Genomic DNA, 20,144 nt, shown 5'->3' with positions numbered 1-20,144 from the left:
TATGTCACAGAAGAGCACAATCCGAGTCCACATGCACTCCCATGTGCTCTCATGCACGCTGTCACCACCTTCAAAGCAAACTTGATTTGGCTCATGTGTGTTTGGCCGTTCTAATAAGTAGGAGGATGCGGCTCTAAATGAACCACCATTTGCTTAACATTATGCTTCCGTAACGCCGGTCACATTTCAGAGATTTGTATCAGCTGACAAGTCTGGTTGCGACAAACTGGTTTCTGGCTGAGTTCAGCTCCAGGTAAAACGTGATGCGATTAAACTGGAGACGAAAGTCAGATGTAAAAATGTGAGCTGTTTATTAAAGAGGTCTACAATTACAAGTGGAAAAAAAAAGACGAAACAAAACATGCATCATTTTTACAAAAAAAAACAAAACAACAAACATACAAAAGTAGATTGGCTTACATGTGTTCTTACCTACTCACAATATGACAAAACCACCATTGTGACAGAGGCAGAGACAGCTAACACATTCAAATGCCTTTGGGATCGTTTGGGTGGGAGTAAGAAGAGCTGCACTAAAAATGCTGCGGCACTTAAGACAGTTTCCATTAGTACAAGTTTTAACACATTATAATATTGTACGTCTATACAAATGATCAACTACCATGACGCTGTGACACAATGCTTTGTGGACAAAAAGGCAGTACTTGCATCGGTTGCTCCATACGGCTTGAATGCACAAAGAATACCGCGATCATTAGTTCATCTGTCAAGTAGAAAAGTCAAAAAAAATAAAAAGTCTGTGGAGTCTTGAAACAGACACAAGGCTAAATACAGTACTGGTAATGACACTTCATCTTAGACTTCATTTGCTGTAGTCTGTGGGCTCCTCTCCCTCTTCTTTGAGCAAACACGTGCGCACCATGGCCTCTGTGACGCTGTAAGGGTCGCAGTTGGCGGACGGGCGGCGGTCCTCGAAGTAGCCCTTCTTCTCCTGGCCCACCGAGCGAGGGATGCGGATGCTGGCCCCGCGGTTGGCCACGCCGGCCGAGAACTCGTCGATGTTTGAAGTTTCGTGGTGACCAGTCAGGCGTCTGGCGTTGTCGAGCCCGCCTTTGGGATCGTAGGCTCGGATGTGATACCTGTGCCTCTTCGATAGTCTTTCGATGGACTCCTCGATGACTCTGTGAAGAAGAAGAGACGAAGTTAAGATTGTGCTAACAAAGCGCATTTTTATCATGACGTTTGAACAAATTTATGCTTACTTTAGTCCTCCGTCGTCTCGCATCTCCTTTGTGCTGAAGTTGGTGTGGCAGCCGGCGCCGTTCCAGTTTCCTGAGATGGGTTTGGGGTCGAAGGACACCACCACGCCGAAATCCTCGCAGACTCTGTGGAGGATGAAGCGAGCGACCCACAGATGGTCTCCCATGTTGATACCTTCACAAGGCCCGACCTGGAACTCCCACTGAAGCACAACAAAGACAGTGTTATTATAATTTCACCTTGTTATTACTGTTATCACAACTATGCCATTACATGCTGCGTTGTGTCAAGTACCTGAGCTGGCATGACTTCAGCATTGGTGCCACAGATCTGAACCCCAGCGTACAGACAGGCTCTGTAGTGCGACTCCACGATGTCTCGTCCGTATGCTTTATCTGCTCCCACTCCACAGTAATAAGGCCCTAATTGGGTGCAAAGAAAGTAAATGTTAACATTCGGCGGGCTGTTCAGATTTCTGATCAATCAACAAGCAACAAGTCCAGCTATAAACTCACCTTGTGGACCTGGGAAGCCGTTGGAGGGCCATCCAAAGGGATGTCCATCGGTGCCCAGGAGAGTGTACTCCTGCTCCATACCGAACCACGGGTGGTTGTTTTCCACCATGCTCATGACCTGCTTACAGGTTTGCCGCAGGTTGGTTTCTGTTGGAACAGATTCAGAAATTAGCTGCAACCAGAGACAAGCTAAAGTGCAGTGAACCCGGGTTTGTACTCTACTGCTTACCTGCTGGCTTGCGGTTGTACTTGAGCACTTCACAGAGCACCAGCTTGTTGGGGTCTTTCCTGAAAGGGTCTCTGAACATGGCTGCAGGGATCAGGTACATGTCGCTGTTGGAGCCCTCTGACTGGTAGGTGCTGGAGCCGTCGAAGTTCCACTCAGGTAGATCTGACAGAGGAAGACAACCAAAATCAAAACCCTGCCTCAAAGTCTTAAAGCGGAAGTTATTGATCATGTTGGAACCAGATCTTACCCTCGATCGTCTTGGGCTCACAATCCAAAGTTCTGGTCTTGCATCGAAGACCCTCTCCAGTCCCATCTATCCAAATGTACATGGCCTGGACTTTGTCCCCCTGAGGGAGATCCATGTACTGCTGCTTAATAGCTTTGTTCAGTTTTGAACTCGCTGAGGTGGCCATTGTCTTGACCCTGAAACCTACAGAGTGAAGAGGACACACGATTAAAGCTAAAACAATTGACAGATTATTCGACTAGCTTTTCACTGTTAAAATAATCATTAATGGTCTGTTATGGTGAGGATTCAACAGTATGATTTTTAAAGGAAAAAAGGGCAAAACTGTCTGATTGCAGCTTGTTGAATGTGAATATTTTCTCATTTCTTTCCTCCTTTAGACAGTAAATTGAATAATCTGGAGTTGTGGATGAAACAAGACATTCAAACACATCATCTTGGATTATGGGAGACACTGATCCATATTTTTCAGCATTTTCTAATGATTTACAGATCAAACAACGAATCAATTAATCGAGAACGATGAAACCAATCGCTATTTGCAATCACATACACGATCAGCCTCACTGCAGATGACTGTATTTCAATGCGTGTGTGAAATGGAGGAAATGATGTCAAGTCAAATCCCAATAAAAATAGGTGAACCTGAATATAACTGGCGAGAAAAATCTGCACCATGACTGATTATACAACAGTGTCATCCTGTCTTATCAACTCTGATTCAATCGGATGTTTACGAGGACCTCATGCAAGTGAACGAGAATAAAAACAACAGCACAATAAACAGCATCTAAATTAGAGGAAAGTTACAATAAAGGTTTTTTTCCTTTTTTTTTTCTTTTCTGCAGCAGCAGCAAACAAAGGAACCCAGCAGCACACCGGCTATAAAATAAACAACTCACCTTATGTTAAGTGTAGAAAAATATCAACAGATCAACAGAGGTTCTGGTGCTGTGCTGCCTGTGTAGGTTTCTATTGTTGTTCATTCCTGCTGCCCTCGCTGCGTCCACGTTGGCTTTATAGCGCAGCCGAGCATCTGCGGCGCCTCTGATTGGACGCCGAGGAACGTGATCGGGCCGTGATGAGGAGCTGGAGGCCGGCCTGGCTGGGTCACCCAGCCGCACGGCAACAAAAGGAGAAACCCCCTTCAGCGACACCCGGAGAGAAGGCAAAAACACAAACCGGTTTGTAGGAAGCGACACCGAAAGATAAGGACACAGTGTGACTTGTTTTCATCACACGGGAGAGATAAACAAGCAGAGCGCCCCCTAGTGACGATGATCAAATCCTCAGCTATGATCAATACGTCACATTGACATACAGTCGTCCTGAAATTTATCCATACCCTCCCATTAAAGACGGAATAAAAAACAGCTGTCACTGAAATAATTTGGAACTGATAAAAGAAATAATAAATAAAAATGTAATGAAAATCATGACATTGCTTTTGAATTGTGATTCAACAGAAATATATATAAACAAGCATGATTGGACCCATAAACTAACTAATTTAGTTGAACAACACTTTGAGCCAATCACTGCAATCAAGTGCTTTCTGTAACTCTCAGTCAGACTTCTGCACCTGTTGACAGGTATTTCGATTCTTGCAACGAAGTGCTCTAATATGTCCGGGACAGTTTTTTTTCTTCTTTTTTTAAATTATTCTTTTGAAACACAATGCAACAGCAATGTCTTATTTTACTAAATTATAATTTAGCTTTTTTTTTTTTTTTAATTTATTACTTTTTTCAGTTATTTAAGTGACTATTGGCAATTTTGCCTTTTCTTTCATGGGAGGGTATCAATAAGAGAGTAGGGTCCTACATTTGCTATATTTTTTAATTTTGGAGAAATTCAGGTATGGAAATAGAGAACTGATAATATATGTAGATATAGATGAGTTAGTTGAGAGAATCCTCCCTTCACTACACCCCCAAATGACTATTTCATTTATTTTATTTGGACAAACTGTGTCTCACTGTATAATGCAGCACAGTATAAAATATAAATAAGACCAGAGAGTCAAAACTGCCAACTCCAACATGATAATAAATTTAAAAAAGAGAAACTGTCATTTAAGTTAGCAGTACAACTCCAACAGTTTCTATTAAACATCTTGACCAAGTGAAAGAGTTCAGTCTGCATATTAAACTAAACACACCATGGACATACTGGACAGTTTACAAGCATGAAACAGCCAAAGCAGCTTCTTTTCTCCTTGTTGTGTAGTTGTTCTGACATTGGTAAGAGCTTTAAATGCTACAAAAATATCATCAGATTCACAGCACAGCCGTCATCTGTACCCCATGTGTTTGGTGTCAGACGACGTTGCAGTTATAATTATCAGTGGTGCAAAGCAGCAGCTTGGAAGTGACTGGCGGATAACATGTAGTCTTGATGAGCAGTGTTTCAGTCACTGCTTCACACTGGTTTTTATTGTCTGACAACAGAAACAATAAAAATGAGAAAAGCTTGACTGAGAATTTGGCTGTGCTATATACAGTACATGTGACTGAGAGTAGAAGAGAAGTAAACAGATGAAAAGTTCCTCCTCTGTGATTTCTCTTCAGGTGTTTGTGCGTTGTGCTGCACTGCTGTGGTCTGCCATGTAAACTTTGCACAGTGTACAAACTGTTGTTTTGTTCTCTGATAATCTGAAGTCCTCCCAGACTTCCAAAGCTGTGGGTCCTTGAAAACTTTCACACAGGCTTTAGTTGGACGGTAACTGTAGCACTGACTGCAGCCAACTAGTGACTGAAGCTGAAAACATCTGACGTCACAACGCAGCAGTTACATAGTGACACTGAAGACAAACCTTTTATATTTGGTTTCAAAAACACTCATCTGTTAAAAACACTGATGACGGCACATTTCAGTGTTGACCTCTATGATGATGCAGACTAATTCACTTTAGCTGCAATTTACTGCACTTAAGTAGAATTTAGTAGAATTTTTTCCCATTGATTCTTCATTGCTGTATTCGTACTTTTCGTTGAGTCAAGGATCTTAATTCTTCTTCCACCACTGACCATCCTGAACAATGTGCCGCTTCTAACCTGAGCAGACATGTGTAGATTTGCACCGACATGGCCGGTAAATGAAGCTTGTGAAAGGTGCACAAGGTTTAGATATAAGCCTGTGTAGCTCCATGTGAGCTGTGAACTGTCAGAAATTCAAGGTAAAGGTACTTAATACAGGGATATCACACGCCTACACAAACCAGACCTGTTTCTCATCAGCTCTGTCTGAGAACGATTTAATCCTCACCAAATAAGACGTTGTCTTTGTCCCTGTATACATACACACAGTTATGCATGTTACGTAAAATGCAGGTATGTAATAAGCAGACAGGTAGACCACACAGAACAACAATAACATGGCATTTCTCTACTCTCCACTGTAGTCCGCCACACCCCACGTAATGATAAGTGATTACATCAACAAGATTTAGGCCCTGGCTCCAGTATGCTATAGCCGGTGTTGTTTGTAACCTTGAATCGTGTATTTTTCTTTCTGTGGTTAAAAAACAGACTTGCAGGACTCCATATTGTGGCCTGCCAGTGGTTTGGTCAGTACAAACTTATGCTGTACCCCCAAATCTTGTTGAAAAACAAAAAATTTAAATGCACAGCTTCAAAATTGCAAATATGTGAAGCTGGATGTGAACAAACTGTATGGAAAATGAAGACTAAATCAATGAGTGGAGAAACATGACAAATGCTGATGTTTTTAGTATTGTTTTGCTGTTTCTGTCTTCCTTTTGTTCTGTAAAGCTCTTTGTGTCACATTGTATTTGTATGAAAAGTGCTTTACAGAGAGTCTCATTGAATGATTGATAAGTTGATGGACTGAAGTTGACCTTTGACCTCTTGGTTATAATGTTGGTTTTATGTTATCTTGATAAACATTTACTGTGAAATTCTGTTACAGTTACTGCATGAGTTTCTGAATTACAGTCAAAAATGGTTCTATGTGGTCACACTGACCTTTAAACTTTAATCTGGGCTTTCCCAAATAGTTTGAAGGCGTAGTAGTCTAGTGTATGTAAACTTCTGACTTTGAAGAAAGCACTAAAAAATTCTCTAAAAAATTCTCTCTCTCATTATTTTGGCATTCAGCAAATAGAAATAATTTTGATAATAACAACTAACCTAAAACAGGAAAAGTTTAGTCACATTTAATGTCAGACAGTGAGAAAAAAAAAAAGTTGTATGTGTTATTATACAGTGTATGTAACCTTACACTGAAAAAAGGAATATTTCAGCAGCTGGGCCAAAAACAAAAACAAAACAAAAAAACCCCAAAGCTGTACAATAATCAAAAACTATCTAATAAAAATAGCAATTTTTCATATTTAAAATACATTTTCTATCCTACTAATGCTTATACGTACTATACGCTGATGAAAACACATCCATTCATTCACTCATCATTGTTGTTGTGGAAACTTCTATAACTATACAAGATGTTTTGTCACTAGTTTTGTCTAATTTTTAAAATATATTTACTGCAATAAAATTGAATGGAACCATTTCAGCTATTAAATCTAAAGGAAATGCTCGAAAATTACGATCTTTTTATGTAAAGATTTTCAATTTTGTTAAAATAAAACATTATTTATAAGGTTATTTTATATTAGACATGTGAATTCAGTCTATTCTTGTAATTATATTGATTTTTTGTGTATTTCCATAATACCGGGAAAGAAAGTCTTTAAAATCCAAATGAAAAATTCTACAAATTACAGGTTTAGACAACACTAACACTCCTGATGACATTGAAATCTTGCTTTCTTATTATTTTCTCACATTTTGTACACCAATCAATCAATCAATCAATATCCAATGAAAGTAAATGTGCTGATAATGCAAATAACTGGATATAGCATTGCAGTACTGCTGTAATGGAATAATACAAACTAGCCTGACGTTTTACGCTTTATGTCACAAAGAATCAGGTTTGATACAAACCCAACTTTACTAGAAGATAAATGAGGTGGGATCCTTCACAGCTAACGTACAGCTGCACAAATTTAATCAAATGAACAAAATAACATCATGAGGACCCACATAACATGGAGTAAATCTAGCTTTTGGGGCCTCTGGGTAGTTGAACCTGTCATTGTATTTGGCGTAAAAAAACAACAATTACAAGTAGGATTAGTGAAGAAAACTTGGCTGAGGTCAAAGTCTTTATCCCAGGAAGCAGAAAGCAAATCTGTCCACTCAACTCTGTGAACAGCCAACAAGAAAGTTCATTTCCAGTAAACATACATAAGCCTGTCATCCGCAGCCTCGCATAGCAACAGCGAGAGATTAAGAAAAGACGTCACATGCCGTTTCAAATATGTTTTCACTTGTCAACCTTGCAGAAAGGAGGGGATTTATCAGCTGCTCAAGGACACTTAAGCAGAACAGGTTTGAGGTTTGAACTTAATTACTCAGAGATGTTGTTGTGCTCGGCAGCGGTTTTCTGTCAGAGAGTGATGATGCTGACACAGATACTGTACACACTGAGGGGGCAAAGAAACACCTTTTGAACTGTGATATCACAACTTTACAGGATGCTTTGTGTTGAAAATGAATCAACCATGAATGTCTGTACTTGGAAACCATTAGAATGAATGTGGGTTGAATTACCTTCTTCAAGCTGTGACATTTACGATGATTTTTTCTCTTTTTAGGGTTAACATATTCCGACAATATACTTAAATTCAGCTGGCCATTTTTATATCCAAAAATTCAAGCCAGAACATTTCAGGCATCATATTTTAATACCCAAAATCGAAACTCTGACAGCCATGAAACTTAAATTGAATCAGTCAGGCCTCTGATTTTAATGCAATCCAAGAAACAAAAAATAAGATCCAATTTTGTCTTGGAATTTGTGAAACTTGGGAAAAATAAACAATAAATAAATACTGCAGTGGCACGAAGAGTTATGTTGGTACTGAAATTGCATTTTTACTTGCTTCTTTTGCTTCCATACACTAGTCAACATGATTTCAACATTAGATGGCTCCAGAAGAACCAATCAAATCCACTTTCAAATCATATTAAGTTTATTTGCATAGCAAGTTTTGCAACAATTGCAGTTGACCAGCGCTGTGCATGTGATAAGACAGGCAACGACAAAACTACATGCAAGAATGCACGACAGAGTCCGTATAAAATCAATTAGTAAAACAAAAATAAAGTTAATTCTTAAATAAGAATACTATAAATGCAGGACAGAACAGGATAACAACTTAAAGGATCAATCTCCAAATAAAAAAAAAAAAAAGCAAAAATATACCATTATGGACACACACGTATGTGTAATATATACCTTCAAAATAAAAGCATACAAAGCACTGCAGTGAGACCAGAGACTGAACTTTACATATGAGGCCAATAGTCACAGAACACCAGCAATAAAGGAAACAATAGTTAACAGAAAACGTGACCTATTTTTCTTGCCAATGTTTTTTTGCTGTCAGACTGATTGGTGATGGTTTGTGATTCATACCAGTTCTGGTGTTGCTGACAATGGTTAGACAATGGAGTACTGTAATAAGTGTGGGTTCAACATAACACAGAGCAGTAATGTTTGCACATCATATTTCCAATGAGAAACATGTGCCCCAAACCCTGCCTCGTTGTTTATTTATTTGGTGCTTCGAGGAGTGCCGCTGGATTACAAAGTACTTTGCTGAATTGAATAAACTCACATTCAGAGACAGATTTAGGCCCTGAGAAGAGGATTGGGATTCCTGGTAGTGCCACAGAGCTCCAAAATAACATCCAGTCTGTGGAAACCAGCCCAGAATGTAGATGTCCAGAGGCTGGAAGTGACAAACAGCGAAACTTTTAACAGCTCATGTGGGCGGCAGTCAAAAGGAAGGGATAAACAGAGTGATTTAAAATACTGCAAGCTGGTATATTAAAAAAAAAAAAAAAAAGTGAGCATCTATGGTCAGACTGCGACATCTACTGGCCCAAATGGAGAACAGTGGTTGACTGAGCAGTGTTTCTCTGTTGGACTGCCTCCTAAAAACTATCCCACCCTAATCTATTACAAAATTGTTCAGGATGATGATGTAGCCGCGTTGGGTGGCAGGTGTAGAGGTCCTCACATGACAATAAACAAGAATCCTCAGCATGTATCCAACAGACTCAAAGGAGGCAAAATAAATCTGAAGGCAGTCACTGGACTGTGTATCTCAAGTGACTGTTGTGTAAAGAAATCTGTATCTGGAAGGTCCAGTCACTGGTGAACCAGTAGTCCTGGCTAGAACTACATCATGAACACAAAAGAACATTCCAAGTAGCGCCATGAAATGTTTATTGGAAAGCACAAGTCAGGGGATGGATTCAAGAAAAATTTCCAGTGGTGGATCATCTGTTGGAGTGCAGCTAAATCCATCATTAAGAAATGGAAGGAATTTGGCACATGTGTAGATGTCCTCAAAAACTAAGTGACCATGCAACAAAGAGACTTATACAGGAGGTCACCAAGACACCTGTGACTTCTCTGAAGGAGTCACAAGCTTCAGCTGCAGAGATGGGAAGGACTGTGACTGTAACGTCTGTGACTTGCTCTTCACCAGTCAAAGCTTTATGAGAAAAAGGCAAAACCCCTGAAAAAACCTTATGTTAAACTACGACTAGAGTTTGCCAGAAGGCATGCGAGAGACTCTGAAGCTATGTTTGGCAAACATTAAACAGTGCACATTATCCCAAACAGACCATCCCCACTATGAAGCATGGTGGTGGCAGCATCATGATGTGGGGATGAAGGCAAAATGCATGCAGCAATGTTTAGGACAATCCTGATCGGTAACAAGGGCTGCAAGGTGGACCAGCGGTTAGCACTGTCACCTCGCAGCCAGAAGATCCCCGGTTCGAATCGAAGGTACGACATCTGGGATAGAGTTTGCATGTTCTCCCCTCGCATTTTGGGTTCTCTCCGGGTTCTCCAGCTTCCTCCCACAGTCCAAAAACACGTTGAAGTTGATTGGTGATTCTAAATTGTCCGTAGGTGTGAATGTGAGTGTGCTTGGTTGTCTGTCTCTAAGTGTAGCCCTGTGATAGACTGGTGACCTGTCCAGGGTGTCCCCTGCCTTCACCCTGAGTCAGCTGGGATAGGCTCCAGCCCCCTGCGACCCCAGTGAGGATTAAGGTGTATAGATAATGGATAGATGGATGATTGATAATGAGGTGAACGTTCTGGAGTGGACCAGTCAGAGTCAGACCTCAATCCAGTTGAGAATTTGCAGCAGGTCTTTAAAAAAATGCTGCTCACTCATGATCCCTGTGCAACTTGACAGAGCTTGAGCAGTATTGCAAAAAGGAACTGGATAAAATTTCAGGCTGACTGACTCAAGGATGTGATTACGGCCAAAGGTGGATGTACTAAATGCTGACTTGAAGGAAGTGAATACTCATGAATCCCTGCACACAACACATGATTCTTCTTAGCTGCTGGATGGGTTTTTTGCTTTGCCTTCCAATCTTTCAATCTTTCAATTTAAAACACTCCAAAGCTGTTCTACTAAATCCAAATCATACATTTGGCCAGTTGATAGTTTTCATTTTTTTTTCTCCTTTTTAAATTGTTTGTGTGTTTGGAGTCATTTGATGTTGGGAAATTCCTCTGGAGACCAAGAGTCGTCTTTTTACTCAGTATCAAACAAACAGAGTATACAAACTGATTCAAACTCATTTTTATTGGTTTCATCTGACCAAAGAATGAAGAATTTACTGCCAGTTTTCATCAGGCCTCATTTCACGGTCTTTGACAAAGTTTCGTGTTGCAGTTCTGTGTCAGTATTTTCTTCCTGGACACCAACCATAGAAGCTGACTTCATCCAATGCCTTTCAGAGTGTTTGTCTTTCACTGCAATCTCTGTGTTTATTCACTTTTGTTGCATCAAAGTTATTCTTTGTCTACTTTATATTATATAATATAATCGTTTTAAGATGATGTCCTTTGGAATACTTTTAGTATTTCACGTATATACACTAAGGTTTTTTCGATGGTCACACAAAGCAAAGAGAAGGCGCGGAAGCTGAGCGCATAATTTAATGGGGTGTTGAATTTAAAGAGAGACAGAGTAAAGGATTGGTCTTCACCTGCCAATCTTGTACATAATCTTAAAATTGACTTACAGTACAGCTTGTAAACACGGCTTCCTAATGGCTATTTGTAAAAGAGATGTACAGGATCACAGAGACATCAAACATTTACGCTCTTCACTATGTGTAGTTGGCCTGTTTGTAGAGATAACACATGGGAGTTGTATCATTCAGATATGGTAATAAATAACATCCATCCATCCATACACTACTTAATCCTGTATCCCAGCTGACTCAGGGTGAAGGCAGGGGACACCTGGACAGGTCGCCAGTCTATCACAGGGCTACACTCAGAGACAGACAACCAAGCACACTCACATTCACACCTACAGACAATTTAGAATCACCAATTAAGCTCAGCATGGTTTTGGACTGTGGGAGGAAGCCGGAGAACCCAGAGAGAACCCACGCTGCACGAGGAGAACATGCAAACTCCACGCAAAAAGATCCCAGGTGTCCTCACCAGGACGCGAACCGGCGACCTTCTAGCTGCGAGGCAACGGTGCTAACCACTGATTCACCTTGCAGCCCAGTAAATAACACATAAGGGGGAAAAAAGGCCCCGTATCCTGGTAAACTCATTTGAGAAAGCACCAACAGGGAGCCTCATTTTCTGAATAAGTTTCAAATGTTTCAAGAGTCGGGTCTGGTCTGAGTCTCATAAGCATCTGGGAGTGTTTGTCTCCAACAGTGGAGACATGTGCATGACCAAAACATGTCAGAGATTTGCAGGATCACATTTGTTCCACTCTGTATTAATGTACCACCAAAAGACACAAAATGACCACAAAGAGACGAAAAGCAACAACAATACACCAGACATAACAGCAAAGAGAAACCCTAACTGACCCCGAACACAAAGTCGCTGCGAAGGGGCTCTGATCAACAGCAGAGACAAAAAGTGAATCCAAAGAGACCAAATCAACAGAAAAGAAACACAAATTAGTTGCAAAGGAACAAACAATAACTGCAAGCAACACAAATCAGCAGCAAAGAGACAGAAAATAACTGTAAAGACATTCAAAACATCTCCGATGAGACGCCAGCAGAACACAAAGGTACACAGTCGGCTAAAAAGTGATGCGAAATCAACAGAAATAGATAGAAAATGCCAGCAAAGAGAGAAATTGCTGCCAAGAGGGACAAAGAACCGGTATGAGATGCTAACAGACCATGAAGAGATACCAGTGCCATTTGTAGTCATTATATTTGAGCGTGACTGAGTCTGCAGGGAGGGTGAAGGCCGCTTTTGCTGATTAGACTCCAACAATATGAAGCATCTACATTAAGGCCCAAATTAAAACATGAGACAGAATATGGGACAAGACCCCAATAAAATCTAATTAATTAGAGTCTCATCGCCAGCTTATAAAGACACAGGAACGCTTTATGCTAATTGTCCTAATATTTTCATCAGAGTAAAAATATCCTAATTTGCTAAAAGTTTTGCTGTATCACAAAATCTGGTTCAGGGCTGTGCACACATTTTTCAGAAATTCTGATAACTCACAAGTCTGTTTAACTACTGAACTTTAGTCTTCCGAAACATATTCCCTGGTGGTGGCGAACACTGTCTGACTTGTCACTCCAAAACCTCCCGACGGTGTTCCACTGGACTGAGATGTGGTGACTGTGAAGGTTAATATTTATTCCTCTATAGATAAACGTTTCCTATGATGAGGCAGGATTTACTCTTCTGTCCTCTTTTGTACCTTTTGTTTGGGAAAGTTAAACGTGTCACATCAGTGATAGATGATTTCATTTTAATGAATGTATGCAGTCGTGGACTTTGAAAACTTGTGTTTCGGCAAGATTTCTGCTCAGTCAAAATTTTATGGACATTCAGAGCATATCTCTGTTTCATACGCTGAAGAAAAAAGTCCATCCGAGGCATTTGTGCATCTATGAGTAAACCTCAACGTGTTAAAATAAAAATGAATCTTTCATCTTTATACTGGAGGAGACAGATGCTGTGAAGGACCTTTCCTTTGTGTTGCCTGAAATCTGGCCAGTAATGGTTGAATTGGTCTAATATTACAACCTGCCATTGTTTGGTGGTTTTACAGTGTTTGAGCAGAGATGTAGGTGAGCTGGTGTGCTCAAGCTGCAGTGAGTGTGGAGGGGTTGGTAGAAAGAGCAGCAGGGACTTCATAGATCTGCAACAGTGTAGAGTTACATCCAAGCCATTTTAGGACCGGAAAGTATTGTTTTCATGAAAAAACTTCTAAATATGTAACTTTGATACACAGAGGTGAGTTTTTCGGGGTTAAATAATTGACCAAAAAAGGACATTATTGTGCCACCAATTCATATATTTCAACACATATGGCCTCAAAGTGTATATATAGTTGCTTGACATCCTCGTGGATCCTGTACATCATAGGTTTACATCTATGGTTTTTCCATCTTGATTGTGCATAATGTAACTGCTGAGTCTTGCTTTTCTGACCACACACAACATCTATTGTGTCTCAGGTTCTTTTTCTGAAGTTCCTTCCATTTCAAGGACAGAGAAGAGTGTTTGAAGCCTGACATTAAGCTTTATTAAAAAGAATGACTTCACATGTTGAGTCCCCCTGATGTGAAGAGTGACAGAACAGAGTTAACCTTGACCTGCGAGTGAAGGAGAGAATCCGGCTAAATGAGGTTTCCTTCAATAAATGCAATACTTACTTCAACCACGGGGTGGCACAATCACTCCACCGAGACTAATTTTATTCTTCAAAAAGGCTGACGGGAGCTGACAACATCGAGCTTTTTGTTTTATTGTATGTGATAAATTTTACAGTCATAGGTAATGAGTGTTTTAAATCTGAAGCTGATTTAAAAGTTGATTGTATTGTGGTTGTCAGACTGAATGTGCGACGAGCTTTTAAGGCAACAATGCGTCCTGCGACGAAAAGATAAATAAGTCTGTCACGGGCTGAAAATCATAAAGGGTTATAAATGTTATTTCCTTTACAATTCGTCAGCAAATACATAAAAAAGAAGCGAACACTGCACTCACAACACGCACACGCATTTTGGAAATGAGACAATATTCACTTTGGATTTGTTGTGTTTTACAGTTCGAGGACAGATATATGGGCCTAGTAATTTGCTCTGCACACTCTCTTTTGGCTCGGAATACTAAATATTTGGGTGAGGGTGTGTGTGGCAGGGTAAAAACCATTAAGTGGGACACATAAAAGAGTGCCAGGCGCAGTGATGGTCATTTCACCCCTCAAACAGAAATGGTAATTGGCTAATTTCTGTTCTAACGTGCGCCATAAAAGCCTCGCCAGCCCTTTTAATTACGCCTCCATGAAAAGACTTGCTTTGCACAATAAAAAACGGTGTCAATTAGTATGCAGAACAATGTTTAACATATCAGAAAATTAATCTACACAGCACTTTGAATTAAAAGTTTCTTTCTGGAATAACTAGGGCAGGCCAGCTGAGAACGCTATTGTATGTGGTCTAAATTACTCCTTTGTTACCACTGTTGAAAAGCAATTAAAACAGGGATTCGAGTGTGGTCGTATTCTCCACAAACCTGTCACTGTTATATACTGGATATAAAAAAAACCCCCTCTATGTCTGCTATCTGTTCGAACTACAGCTCAGCCTCATTTACGTCGTGCATTGAAGTGAATTGGATTCTGAAAGAATAAAGTAGGGAGAAATTGGAAGCTATAACAGAGAGTCTGGGATCATTCTTGCCAAAGGAAATCCTGTTTACTCGTGTTATTGTTATGGAAGAGCTGAGCTTATCTGATACCGCACTCTTATTAATGATGGACTGCGCGGCTTGAATTTAAAAGCTGCCTTAGGCCATGTTTTTATGCAGCGAATCCATATCCACACATCATCCGCACATCCTTCAGCTGCTTCGTGGCTGCTTTATAGCATCACGTTCTCATGTTCAAGATCGCTTCGTCGTTAAAAGGATTTTATTGGTTTGCTTTTTATTATTTAGCATTATCTTGTTACATGTAACTACTTTTATTGTCCACATTTGCACATTTAAATGATCACATTATCAAACAAGGCAAATAACGAGGCCAGAAACTACATAATTTTCCTGCAGGTCTCAGGACTTCTCCGTCTAAATGCCAGCAACCTGCTTCCTGGTGGGAACCACCCCAGAGGCGGCTGACAGCAGCTCATTTCCCTAAAACACACTCCTTTAATTAAACAAACGAGCATAATAAAGGAGAGAAAACGGGAAAGGAGATGCTCCCATTATTCCCGTGTGAGGGAGAGGTTCATTAATATTTAGAAACCCTGTGGGCTTCCATACATTTTCTGCCGCTGTGCTCGGCCTTTGCCAGTAATAAGGCGAAAAGGTGCAGGCAGCATGCTGGTGCTGCAGCGTTTAAATGGCTGTACACTCTGGTTAGAGGAAAAATTACTGTGCACATGGTGAGAAACAAAGGAAACCGTGAAACCTTCACTATGTCCAAATCCAACTGGCGACCTCCCACTTAGCTTATTTTCTTAAATATTTCTAAAGAGTGAGTTTCTATTAGCATTAGCTCCAGATTTTGATCGTATTCATGATGTGCTGAAACCAGGTTCTTTGTGTCCCAGCATACAAGTTCCTCCCAGCACAAAGAGTCCTTTACCAGCAGAGAAGGTTCAGAAACCTCGATCAGATGTTCCATTACTCTGGTCTGATCCATAACGTGAGTGTACCAAACAGACGGGGCTTATCTCAGTTATTCCGACTTACTTTTAGGTCATATCTAGTCCATAAAACATGTTCATTACAGTTAAAGCTCAGTCATTTAGGAAACATATGCAGGCAATTAACCTGGTCCAGATCAGGTTAACTGTCAGACTAAGCCTGAGTTGCTGCTTAACTAGAGTTTCTGTAACCGTGGTCGATGGGAAAGTCAAGATTTTACCACTAACTCTCTGGTTTGCAGACATTTATTTGACTTTAGTAACCAGTGTCACTTTAAAAATGAGAGTTTACAGAAAATCGACTTAAGAATAGTGTGCATATCCCCATCTTACCATATGAACCTGAGTGAGCGTAAACTGATCTTAATTGAACTGATTATGACCTGCATGATTTGTTGGGAGTTCATTTAAGGACTTTTAATACCCACCTTAGTTCGTATTTTATGAAATATATATGGAAAATATGGAACCAGGCTTCTTAGCAAATATATTCACAAGATAATATTTCTTTCAGTTTTCTGCTAGAAATGGTGAGTGCACAACATAGCCAGATGATTTAAGTTGGTTTGCAATACTTTGAGCTGTATTTCTTTTTTCAATTTACCTCAAACTATATATATATACTTGGGCATCTTAATCTGAATATCATTCAGCCCATTTGCTCTCTTTGGAAAGAACTGGGAAAAAAACTATAGTTTTATTTCTTGTATTACTTTTTCATTCGCGATCACGTTGATTAATATCAGTTCAAGTCATGACATCACATTACTGCCTAATTTCAAGAAACTACATATTTGTTATCTTACATTAACAATGTGCAGTTTTTTTTAGATTCCACTGACAAGTTAAGAGGGTGTTGTCCTTTCCTCAAGTTTGCCTCTAAAAATGTTTCTGATTACTCTGGTAGCCTACATGAAAAAAAATCTGCTGAATCCTTAAAGTTTCTTCCATTTTTTTGGTGTACAAACTGCAGTTTAGTATCTGTGTATTGGTCGGCGGGCCTGCACAACCAAAAGATTGTGTTTTTTATGAGACCACCCTGTGAGCAAAATAAGCAGTAAACACTGTGACTGTGCACCTTAGAGTTGCACTGTGTGACAGTGACAGTCTCAAACACACGGATTCAGATTTCTGGGGTTTCATACTCAGCAAACCGAAGTAACCAGTCCATGTCATGGTACAGATTAATGTTTCCTGTATTGTTCTTCGGAATCGGTTTTTGGTTCCAACATGTGGCTGAATTACTCCGATATTACATTCATGTTGTTATTGTGTAGTGTACAGTAGTTTTACAGTGTTTTAGCAGAGTTGTGGGTGAGCTGGTGTGCTCGAGCTGCAGCAGAAGGGTGAGTAGGAAGAAACAGGGACATGCTAGATGCATAAATCAAGCTTAGCCCTACACTAAAGAGACAACATACTTGTACGTCAGATCTTGTGGTGCTGGTATGCTGATTTTTAACCTTTAGACGTATCCAGGCCAACTGCTTCCCCTGGATTTCAGTTTTTATGCTAAGCTAAGCTAAGCTAACCTTCTTTTTGCTTTGGCTATATATTTATTAGACATACATGGGAGGGGTATCAATGTTTCAATGTTTTAATTTTCTTCTTAGCAAGAATAAGTTTTATTCCAAGAGCAAATATTGGATTTAAATTACAACTGACACACAATAAGCAACTATTTGGTAGAAAGTTTCTGAGATATTTGCAGCATTTTTCACTTTCTGGGAGCTATTTTGGGAGGTTCACTTTAACTAAAGCAGGTTCACAGAGGTTAGCGATATAATTACTGCGTGTTTTATTTGTGCAGCATTTCTGGGGAAGGTTACCGAAAATAACACCGCCATTTCAGTTGCCTGAGAATAAATTTGATAACTGTTTTTCTTCCTCCTTTGGGGCTCAATGCAACTTTTGAAAAGCTCTGCAGTAAACCTGACTTTGATATCAAAGGGAACTGCTGGGCGTGTTGGGCTGCCGTTCCATACTGTAGGCTTGTTGTTGCCTTTGTAGTCGTCTTGTTGCTTGTCTCTTAATTGACAGAGAAAGTAGACCACAATGTTATGGATTGTGGGTGTTATCTGCAGTCTAGCATCCCCTGAGCGCAGCACACAACTCATTTCTCACTTTGGTTGCAGGGGCTTGGAGCGCATCTCTTTCTTACAGCCCTCAGAAGTCAGGTGGCCCTCAGCCATTCCAGCTGTCTGTCGGGTGTCATTGCGAATCAGCATCACGCAGGGGTGTAAAAGACAATCACACAGCTTTACATGCTACATTTGCCTTTAATCGAAGGGAAATCGTGCGCAGAGCCGAGCCCCAAATAGAAATCTCCAGCAACACTTCTGTGCATGTGTAATTAGCGCAGTAAATCTCCTAATTAGCTTGTTGCGTTGTCAGTGGTTATAGTAGCATCCGGATGGTGGGGAGGGAGCGGAGGGTCTGGGGTGTGGTGCTGCTGCTGCTGATGGTGGTGGTGGTGGTGGTGGCGGTGGTGATGGAGGGGGGGGGAGATCCAGCAGATGGCTGCGTGCTGTCTTGCAGGCACACAGTCGTGGAGCTGAGAGGCTGATTCTGTGTCAGACGTTCCTCCGTCAGGCCACCGCCAGGAGCCCGCCGACCCCCGTCCCTACAACCCCCCCCCCACCCCTCCAATGCCCCTCCACCTCCAGCAGCCGCAGAAGCAAGAAGTTAAGAATAGAGGAAGTCTTGTCACATTGCATGTAAAGGCATCCCGTGTTCTGAGGGGTGATACACGCTGGGAACAAACAACCGCCGCTTGGCTGTGCAACCCTCATGTTTGTTTCTTTCCCCTAGTTATTAGTCCCTTTTGGTCAGATACTGTCACAGATCTGCACCGATTACAGTTGAGTTTTTAGCCTCAAGTTGACATAATCTAGCATGGACCCGACTGCTGGATCTGAGTCTGAATATGCCACTAGACTGCAGGACTTATGCTGATACCATTAAAGATTTTATGCTGTCAGATCTGCTTTTTTACAGGTTTTTATATGTCATGAAGAGTGCAGACGAAAATGTTTTAATGAGATGTCGGCTGACTGTGACTTATCTCCAAACTTAATACACCAAGGACTGGGAGTCTGGGAGTAAGATTTGGATGTGCCAAGGTTTAGGATAGAAATCCTTATTGTGCGTAGCTGTAGAAGTCCTCCTTAGTTGGTCACTGCAGCTAAAATTCACCCTATTTAGGACAAATCATTACAGCCGCCCTCCGTCGAGCGTCAGTCAGCCTGAAATCTGTTGTGACGCGGAGAACAAAAGCAGTTTCGGGGACTTCTTCCTCCTCCAGATGTTGAATTTGATTTGAAAAGAAAAGGTGATTTTGAGGGGGTTGGGGAATAAAAGGGAGGGAGGAGGGAAGTGGGGGGGAAGCAACAACGGCAGCTGCTGCAAGAAAGAGAGCAGACGGGGATGGAGCAGTACAGTGCAACGCCGAAAGGTGACACAAAAAAAACACAAAAACATTCCAGGGCAACAACAGCAGCGGGCAAGGTGCGCACTTTGTTTGTCAGATGTTGTTGGGGTTGATGGATTTCTCACCGCGCCTTCTTGTTTTTCTCTCTTAAAATCACATTTTATCCTGACATACAGGGCAGCCCACACAGTAATCTGCAAAGACTCCTGCTTATTGTTTCATGCTGAAAACTTAATACGAGCTTGTAGACGAGCTGTTCGAAAACATTTCTGTTTCGTTAATTCCCCTTAAGTCTAGGGCTGTTTTTACAAATCTAATTCCGTCTGTCACAGCTCCACAACTGCGAGGCCAAAGTGAACAACCTTGAAATACATTGAGTCTTTGTGCCCTCTTCTCCCAACCAGAATGAGATTTGAAAAGTTAACATATTTACATTTATTTCACTAGGTGGCCACTTACAAAGAAGACAAAGCTTCACTCTGCTCCACCTTCTGCTCAGCTGTGATATGTGCTCTGCTACATGTGCTGCAGGCACTGTTGTAAACAACAGAGCTGAAGCTGCTCTGCTGGACAAACTACATGATGACAGAGTTTCTACTAACTTACAACAAGCATCTCTTTTTAATAATAAGTTCTGTGAAAGAACATTTTTGATATCATACTGTGATATGAGGCCAGTATCAACCTGCCAATTGGATGTCAGTCAGGTTATAATTCTTTC

General features: G+C 40.8%; 1 protein-coding gene across 1 annotated transcript; it reads right to left on the bottom strand.

Moving 5' to 3' along the window:
• Positions 1–287: 287 nt before the first annotated feature.
• Positions 288–3,219, bottom strand: glulb (glutamate-ammonia ligase (glutamine synthase) b). Its single transcript, XM_008296981.1, has 7 exons — positions 3,115–3,219; positions 2,213–2,395; positions 1,966–2,127; positions 1,737–1,883; positions 1,516–1,643; positions 1,224–1,423; positions 288–1,142 (listed from the first exon to the last, which is right to left on the bottom strand). The coding sequence occupies exons 2-7, from the start codon at positions 2,376–2,378 to the stop codon at positions 824–826; spliced, it is 1,122 nt and encodes a 373-aa protein (XP_008295203.1). The 5' UTR covers positions 2,379–2,395; positions 3,115–3,219; the 3' UTR covers positions 288–823.
• Between the last annotated feature and the right edge of the window lie 16,925 nt (positions 3,220–20,144).

Source organism: Stegastes partitus, unplaced genomic scaffold (genome assembly GCF_000690725.1).
Source record: "Stegastes partitus isolate 25-593 unplaced genomic scaffold, Stegastes_partitus-1.0.2 Scaffold25, whole genome shotgun sequence".
Classification (NCBI taxonomy): Eukaryota; Metazoa; Chordata; class Actinopteri; family Pomacentridae; genus Stegastes; species Stegastes partitus.
This window is presented reverse-complemented; position numbering and strand designations above follow the sequence as displayed.

Coding starts and splice junctions, on each gene's coding strand:
- glulb (XM_008296981.1), bottom strand. CDS start 2,378: ATGGCCACCTCAGCGAGTTCAAAACTGAACAAAGCTATTAAGCAGCAG. Junction 2,128..2,212: donor TGAGCCCAAGACGATCGAGG/GTAAGATCTGGT, acceptor TTCCTCTGTCAG/ATCTACCTGAGTGGAACTTC. Junction 1,644..1,736: donor CGGCTTCCCAGGTCCACAAG/GTGAGTTTATAG, acceptor GCACCCAATTAG/GGCCTTATTACTGTGGAGTG.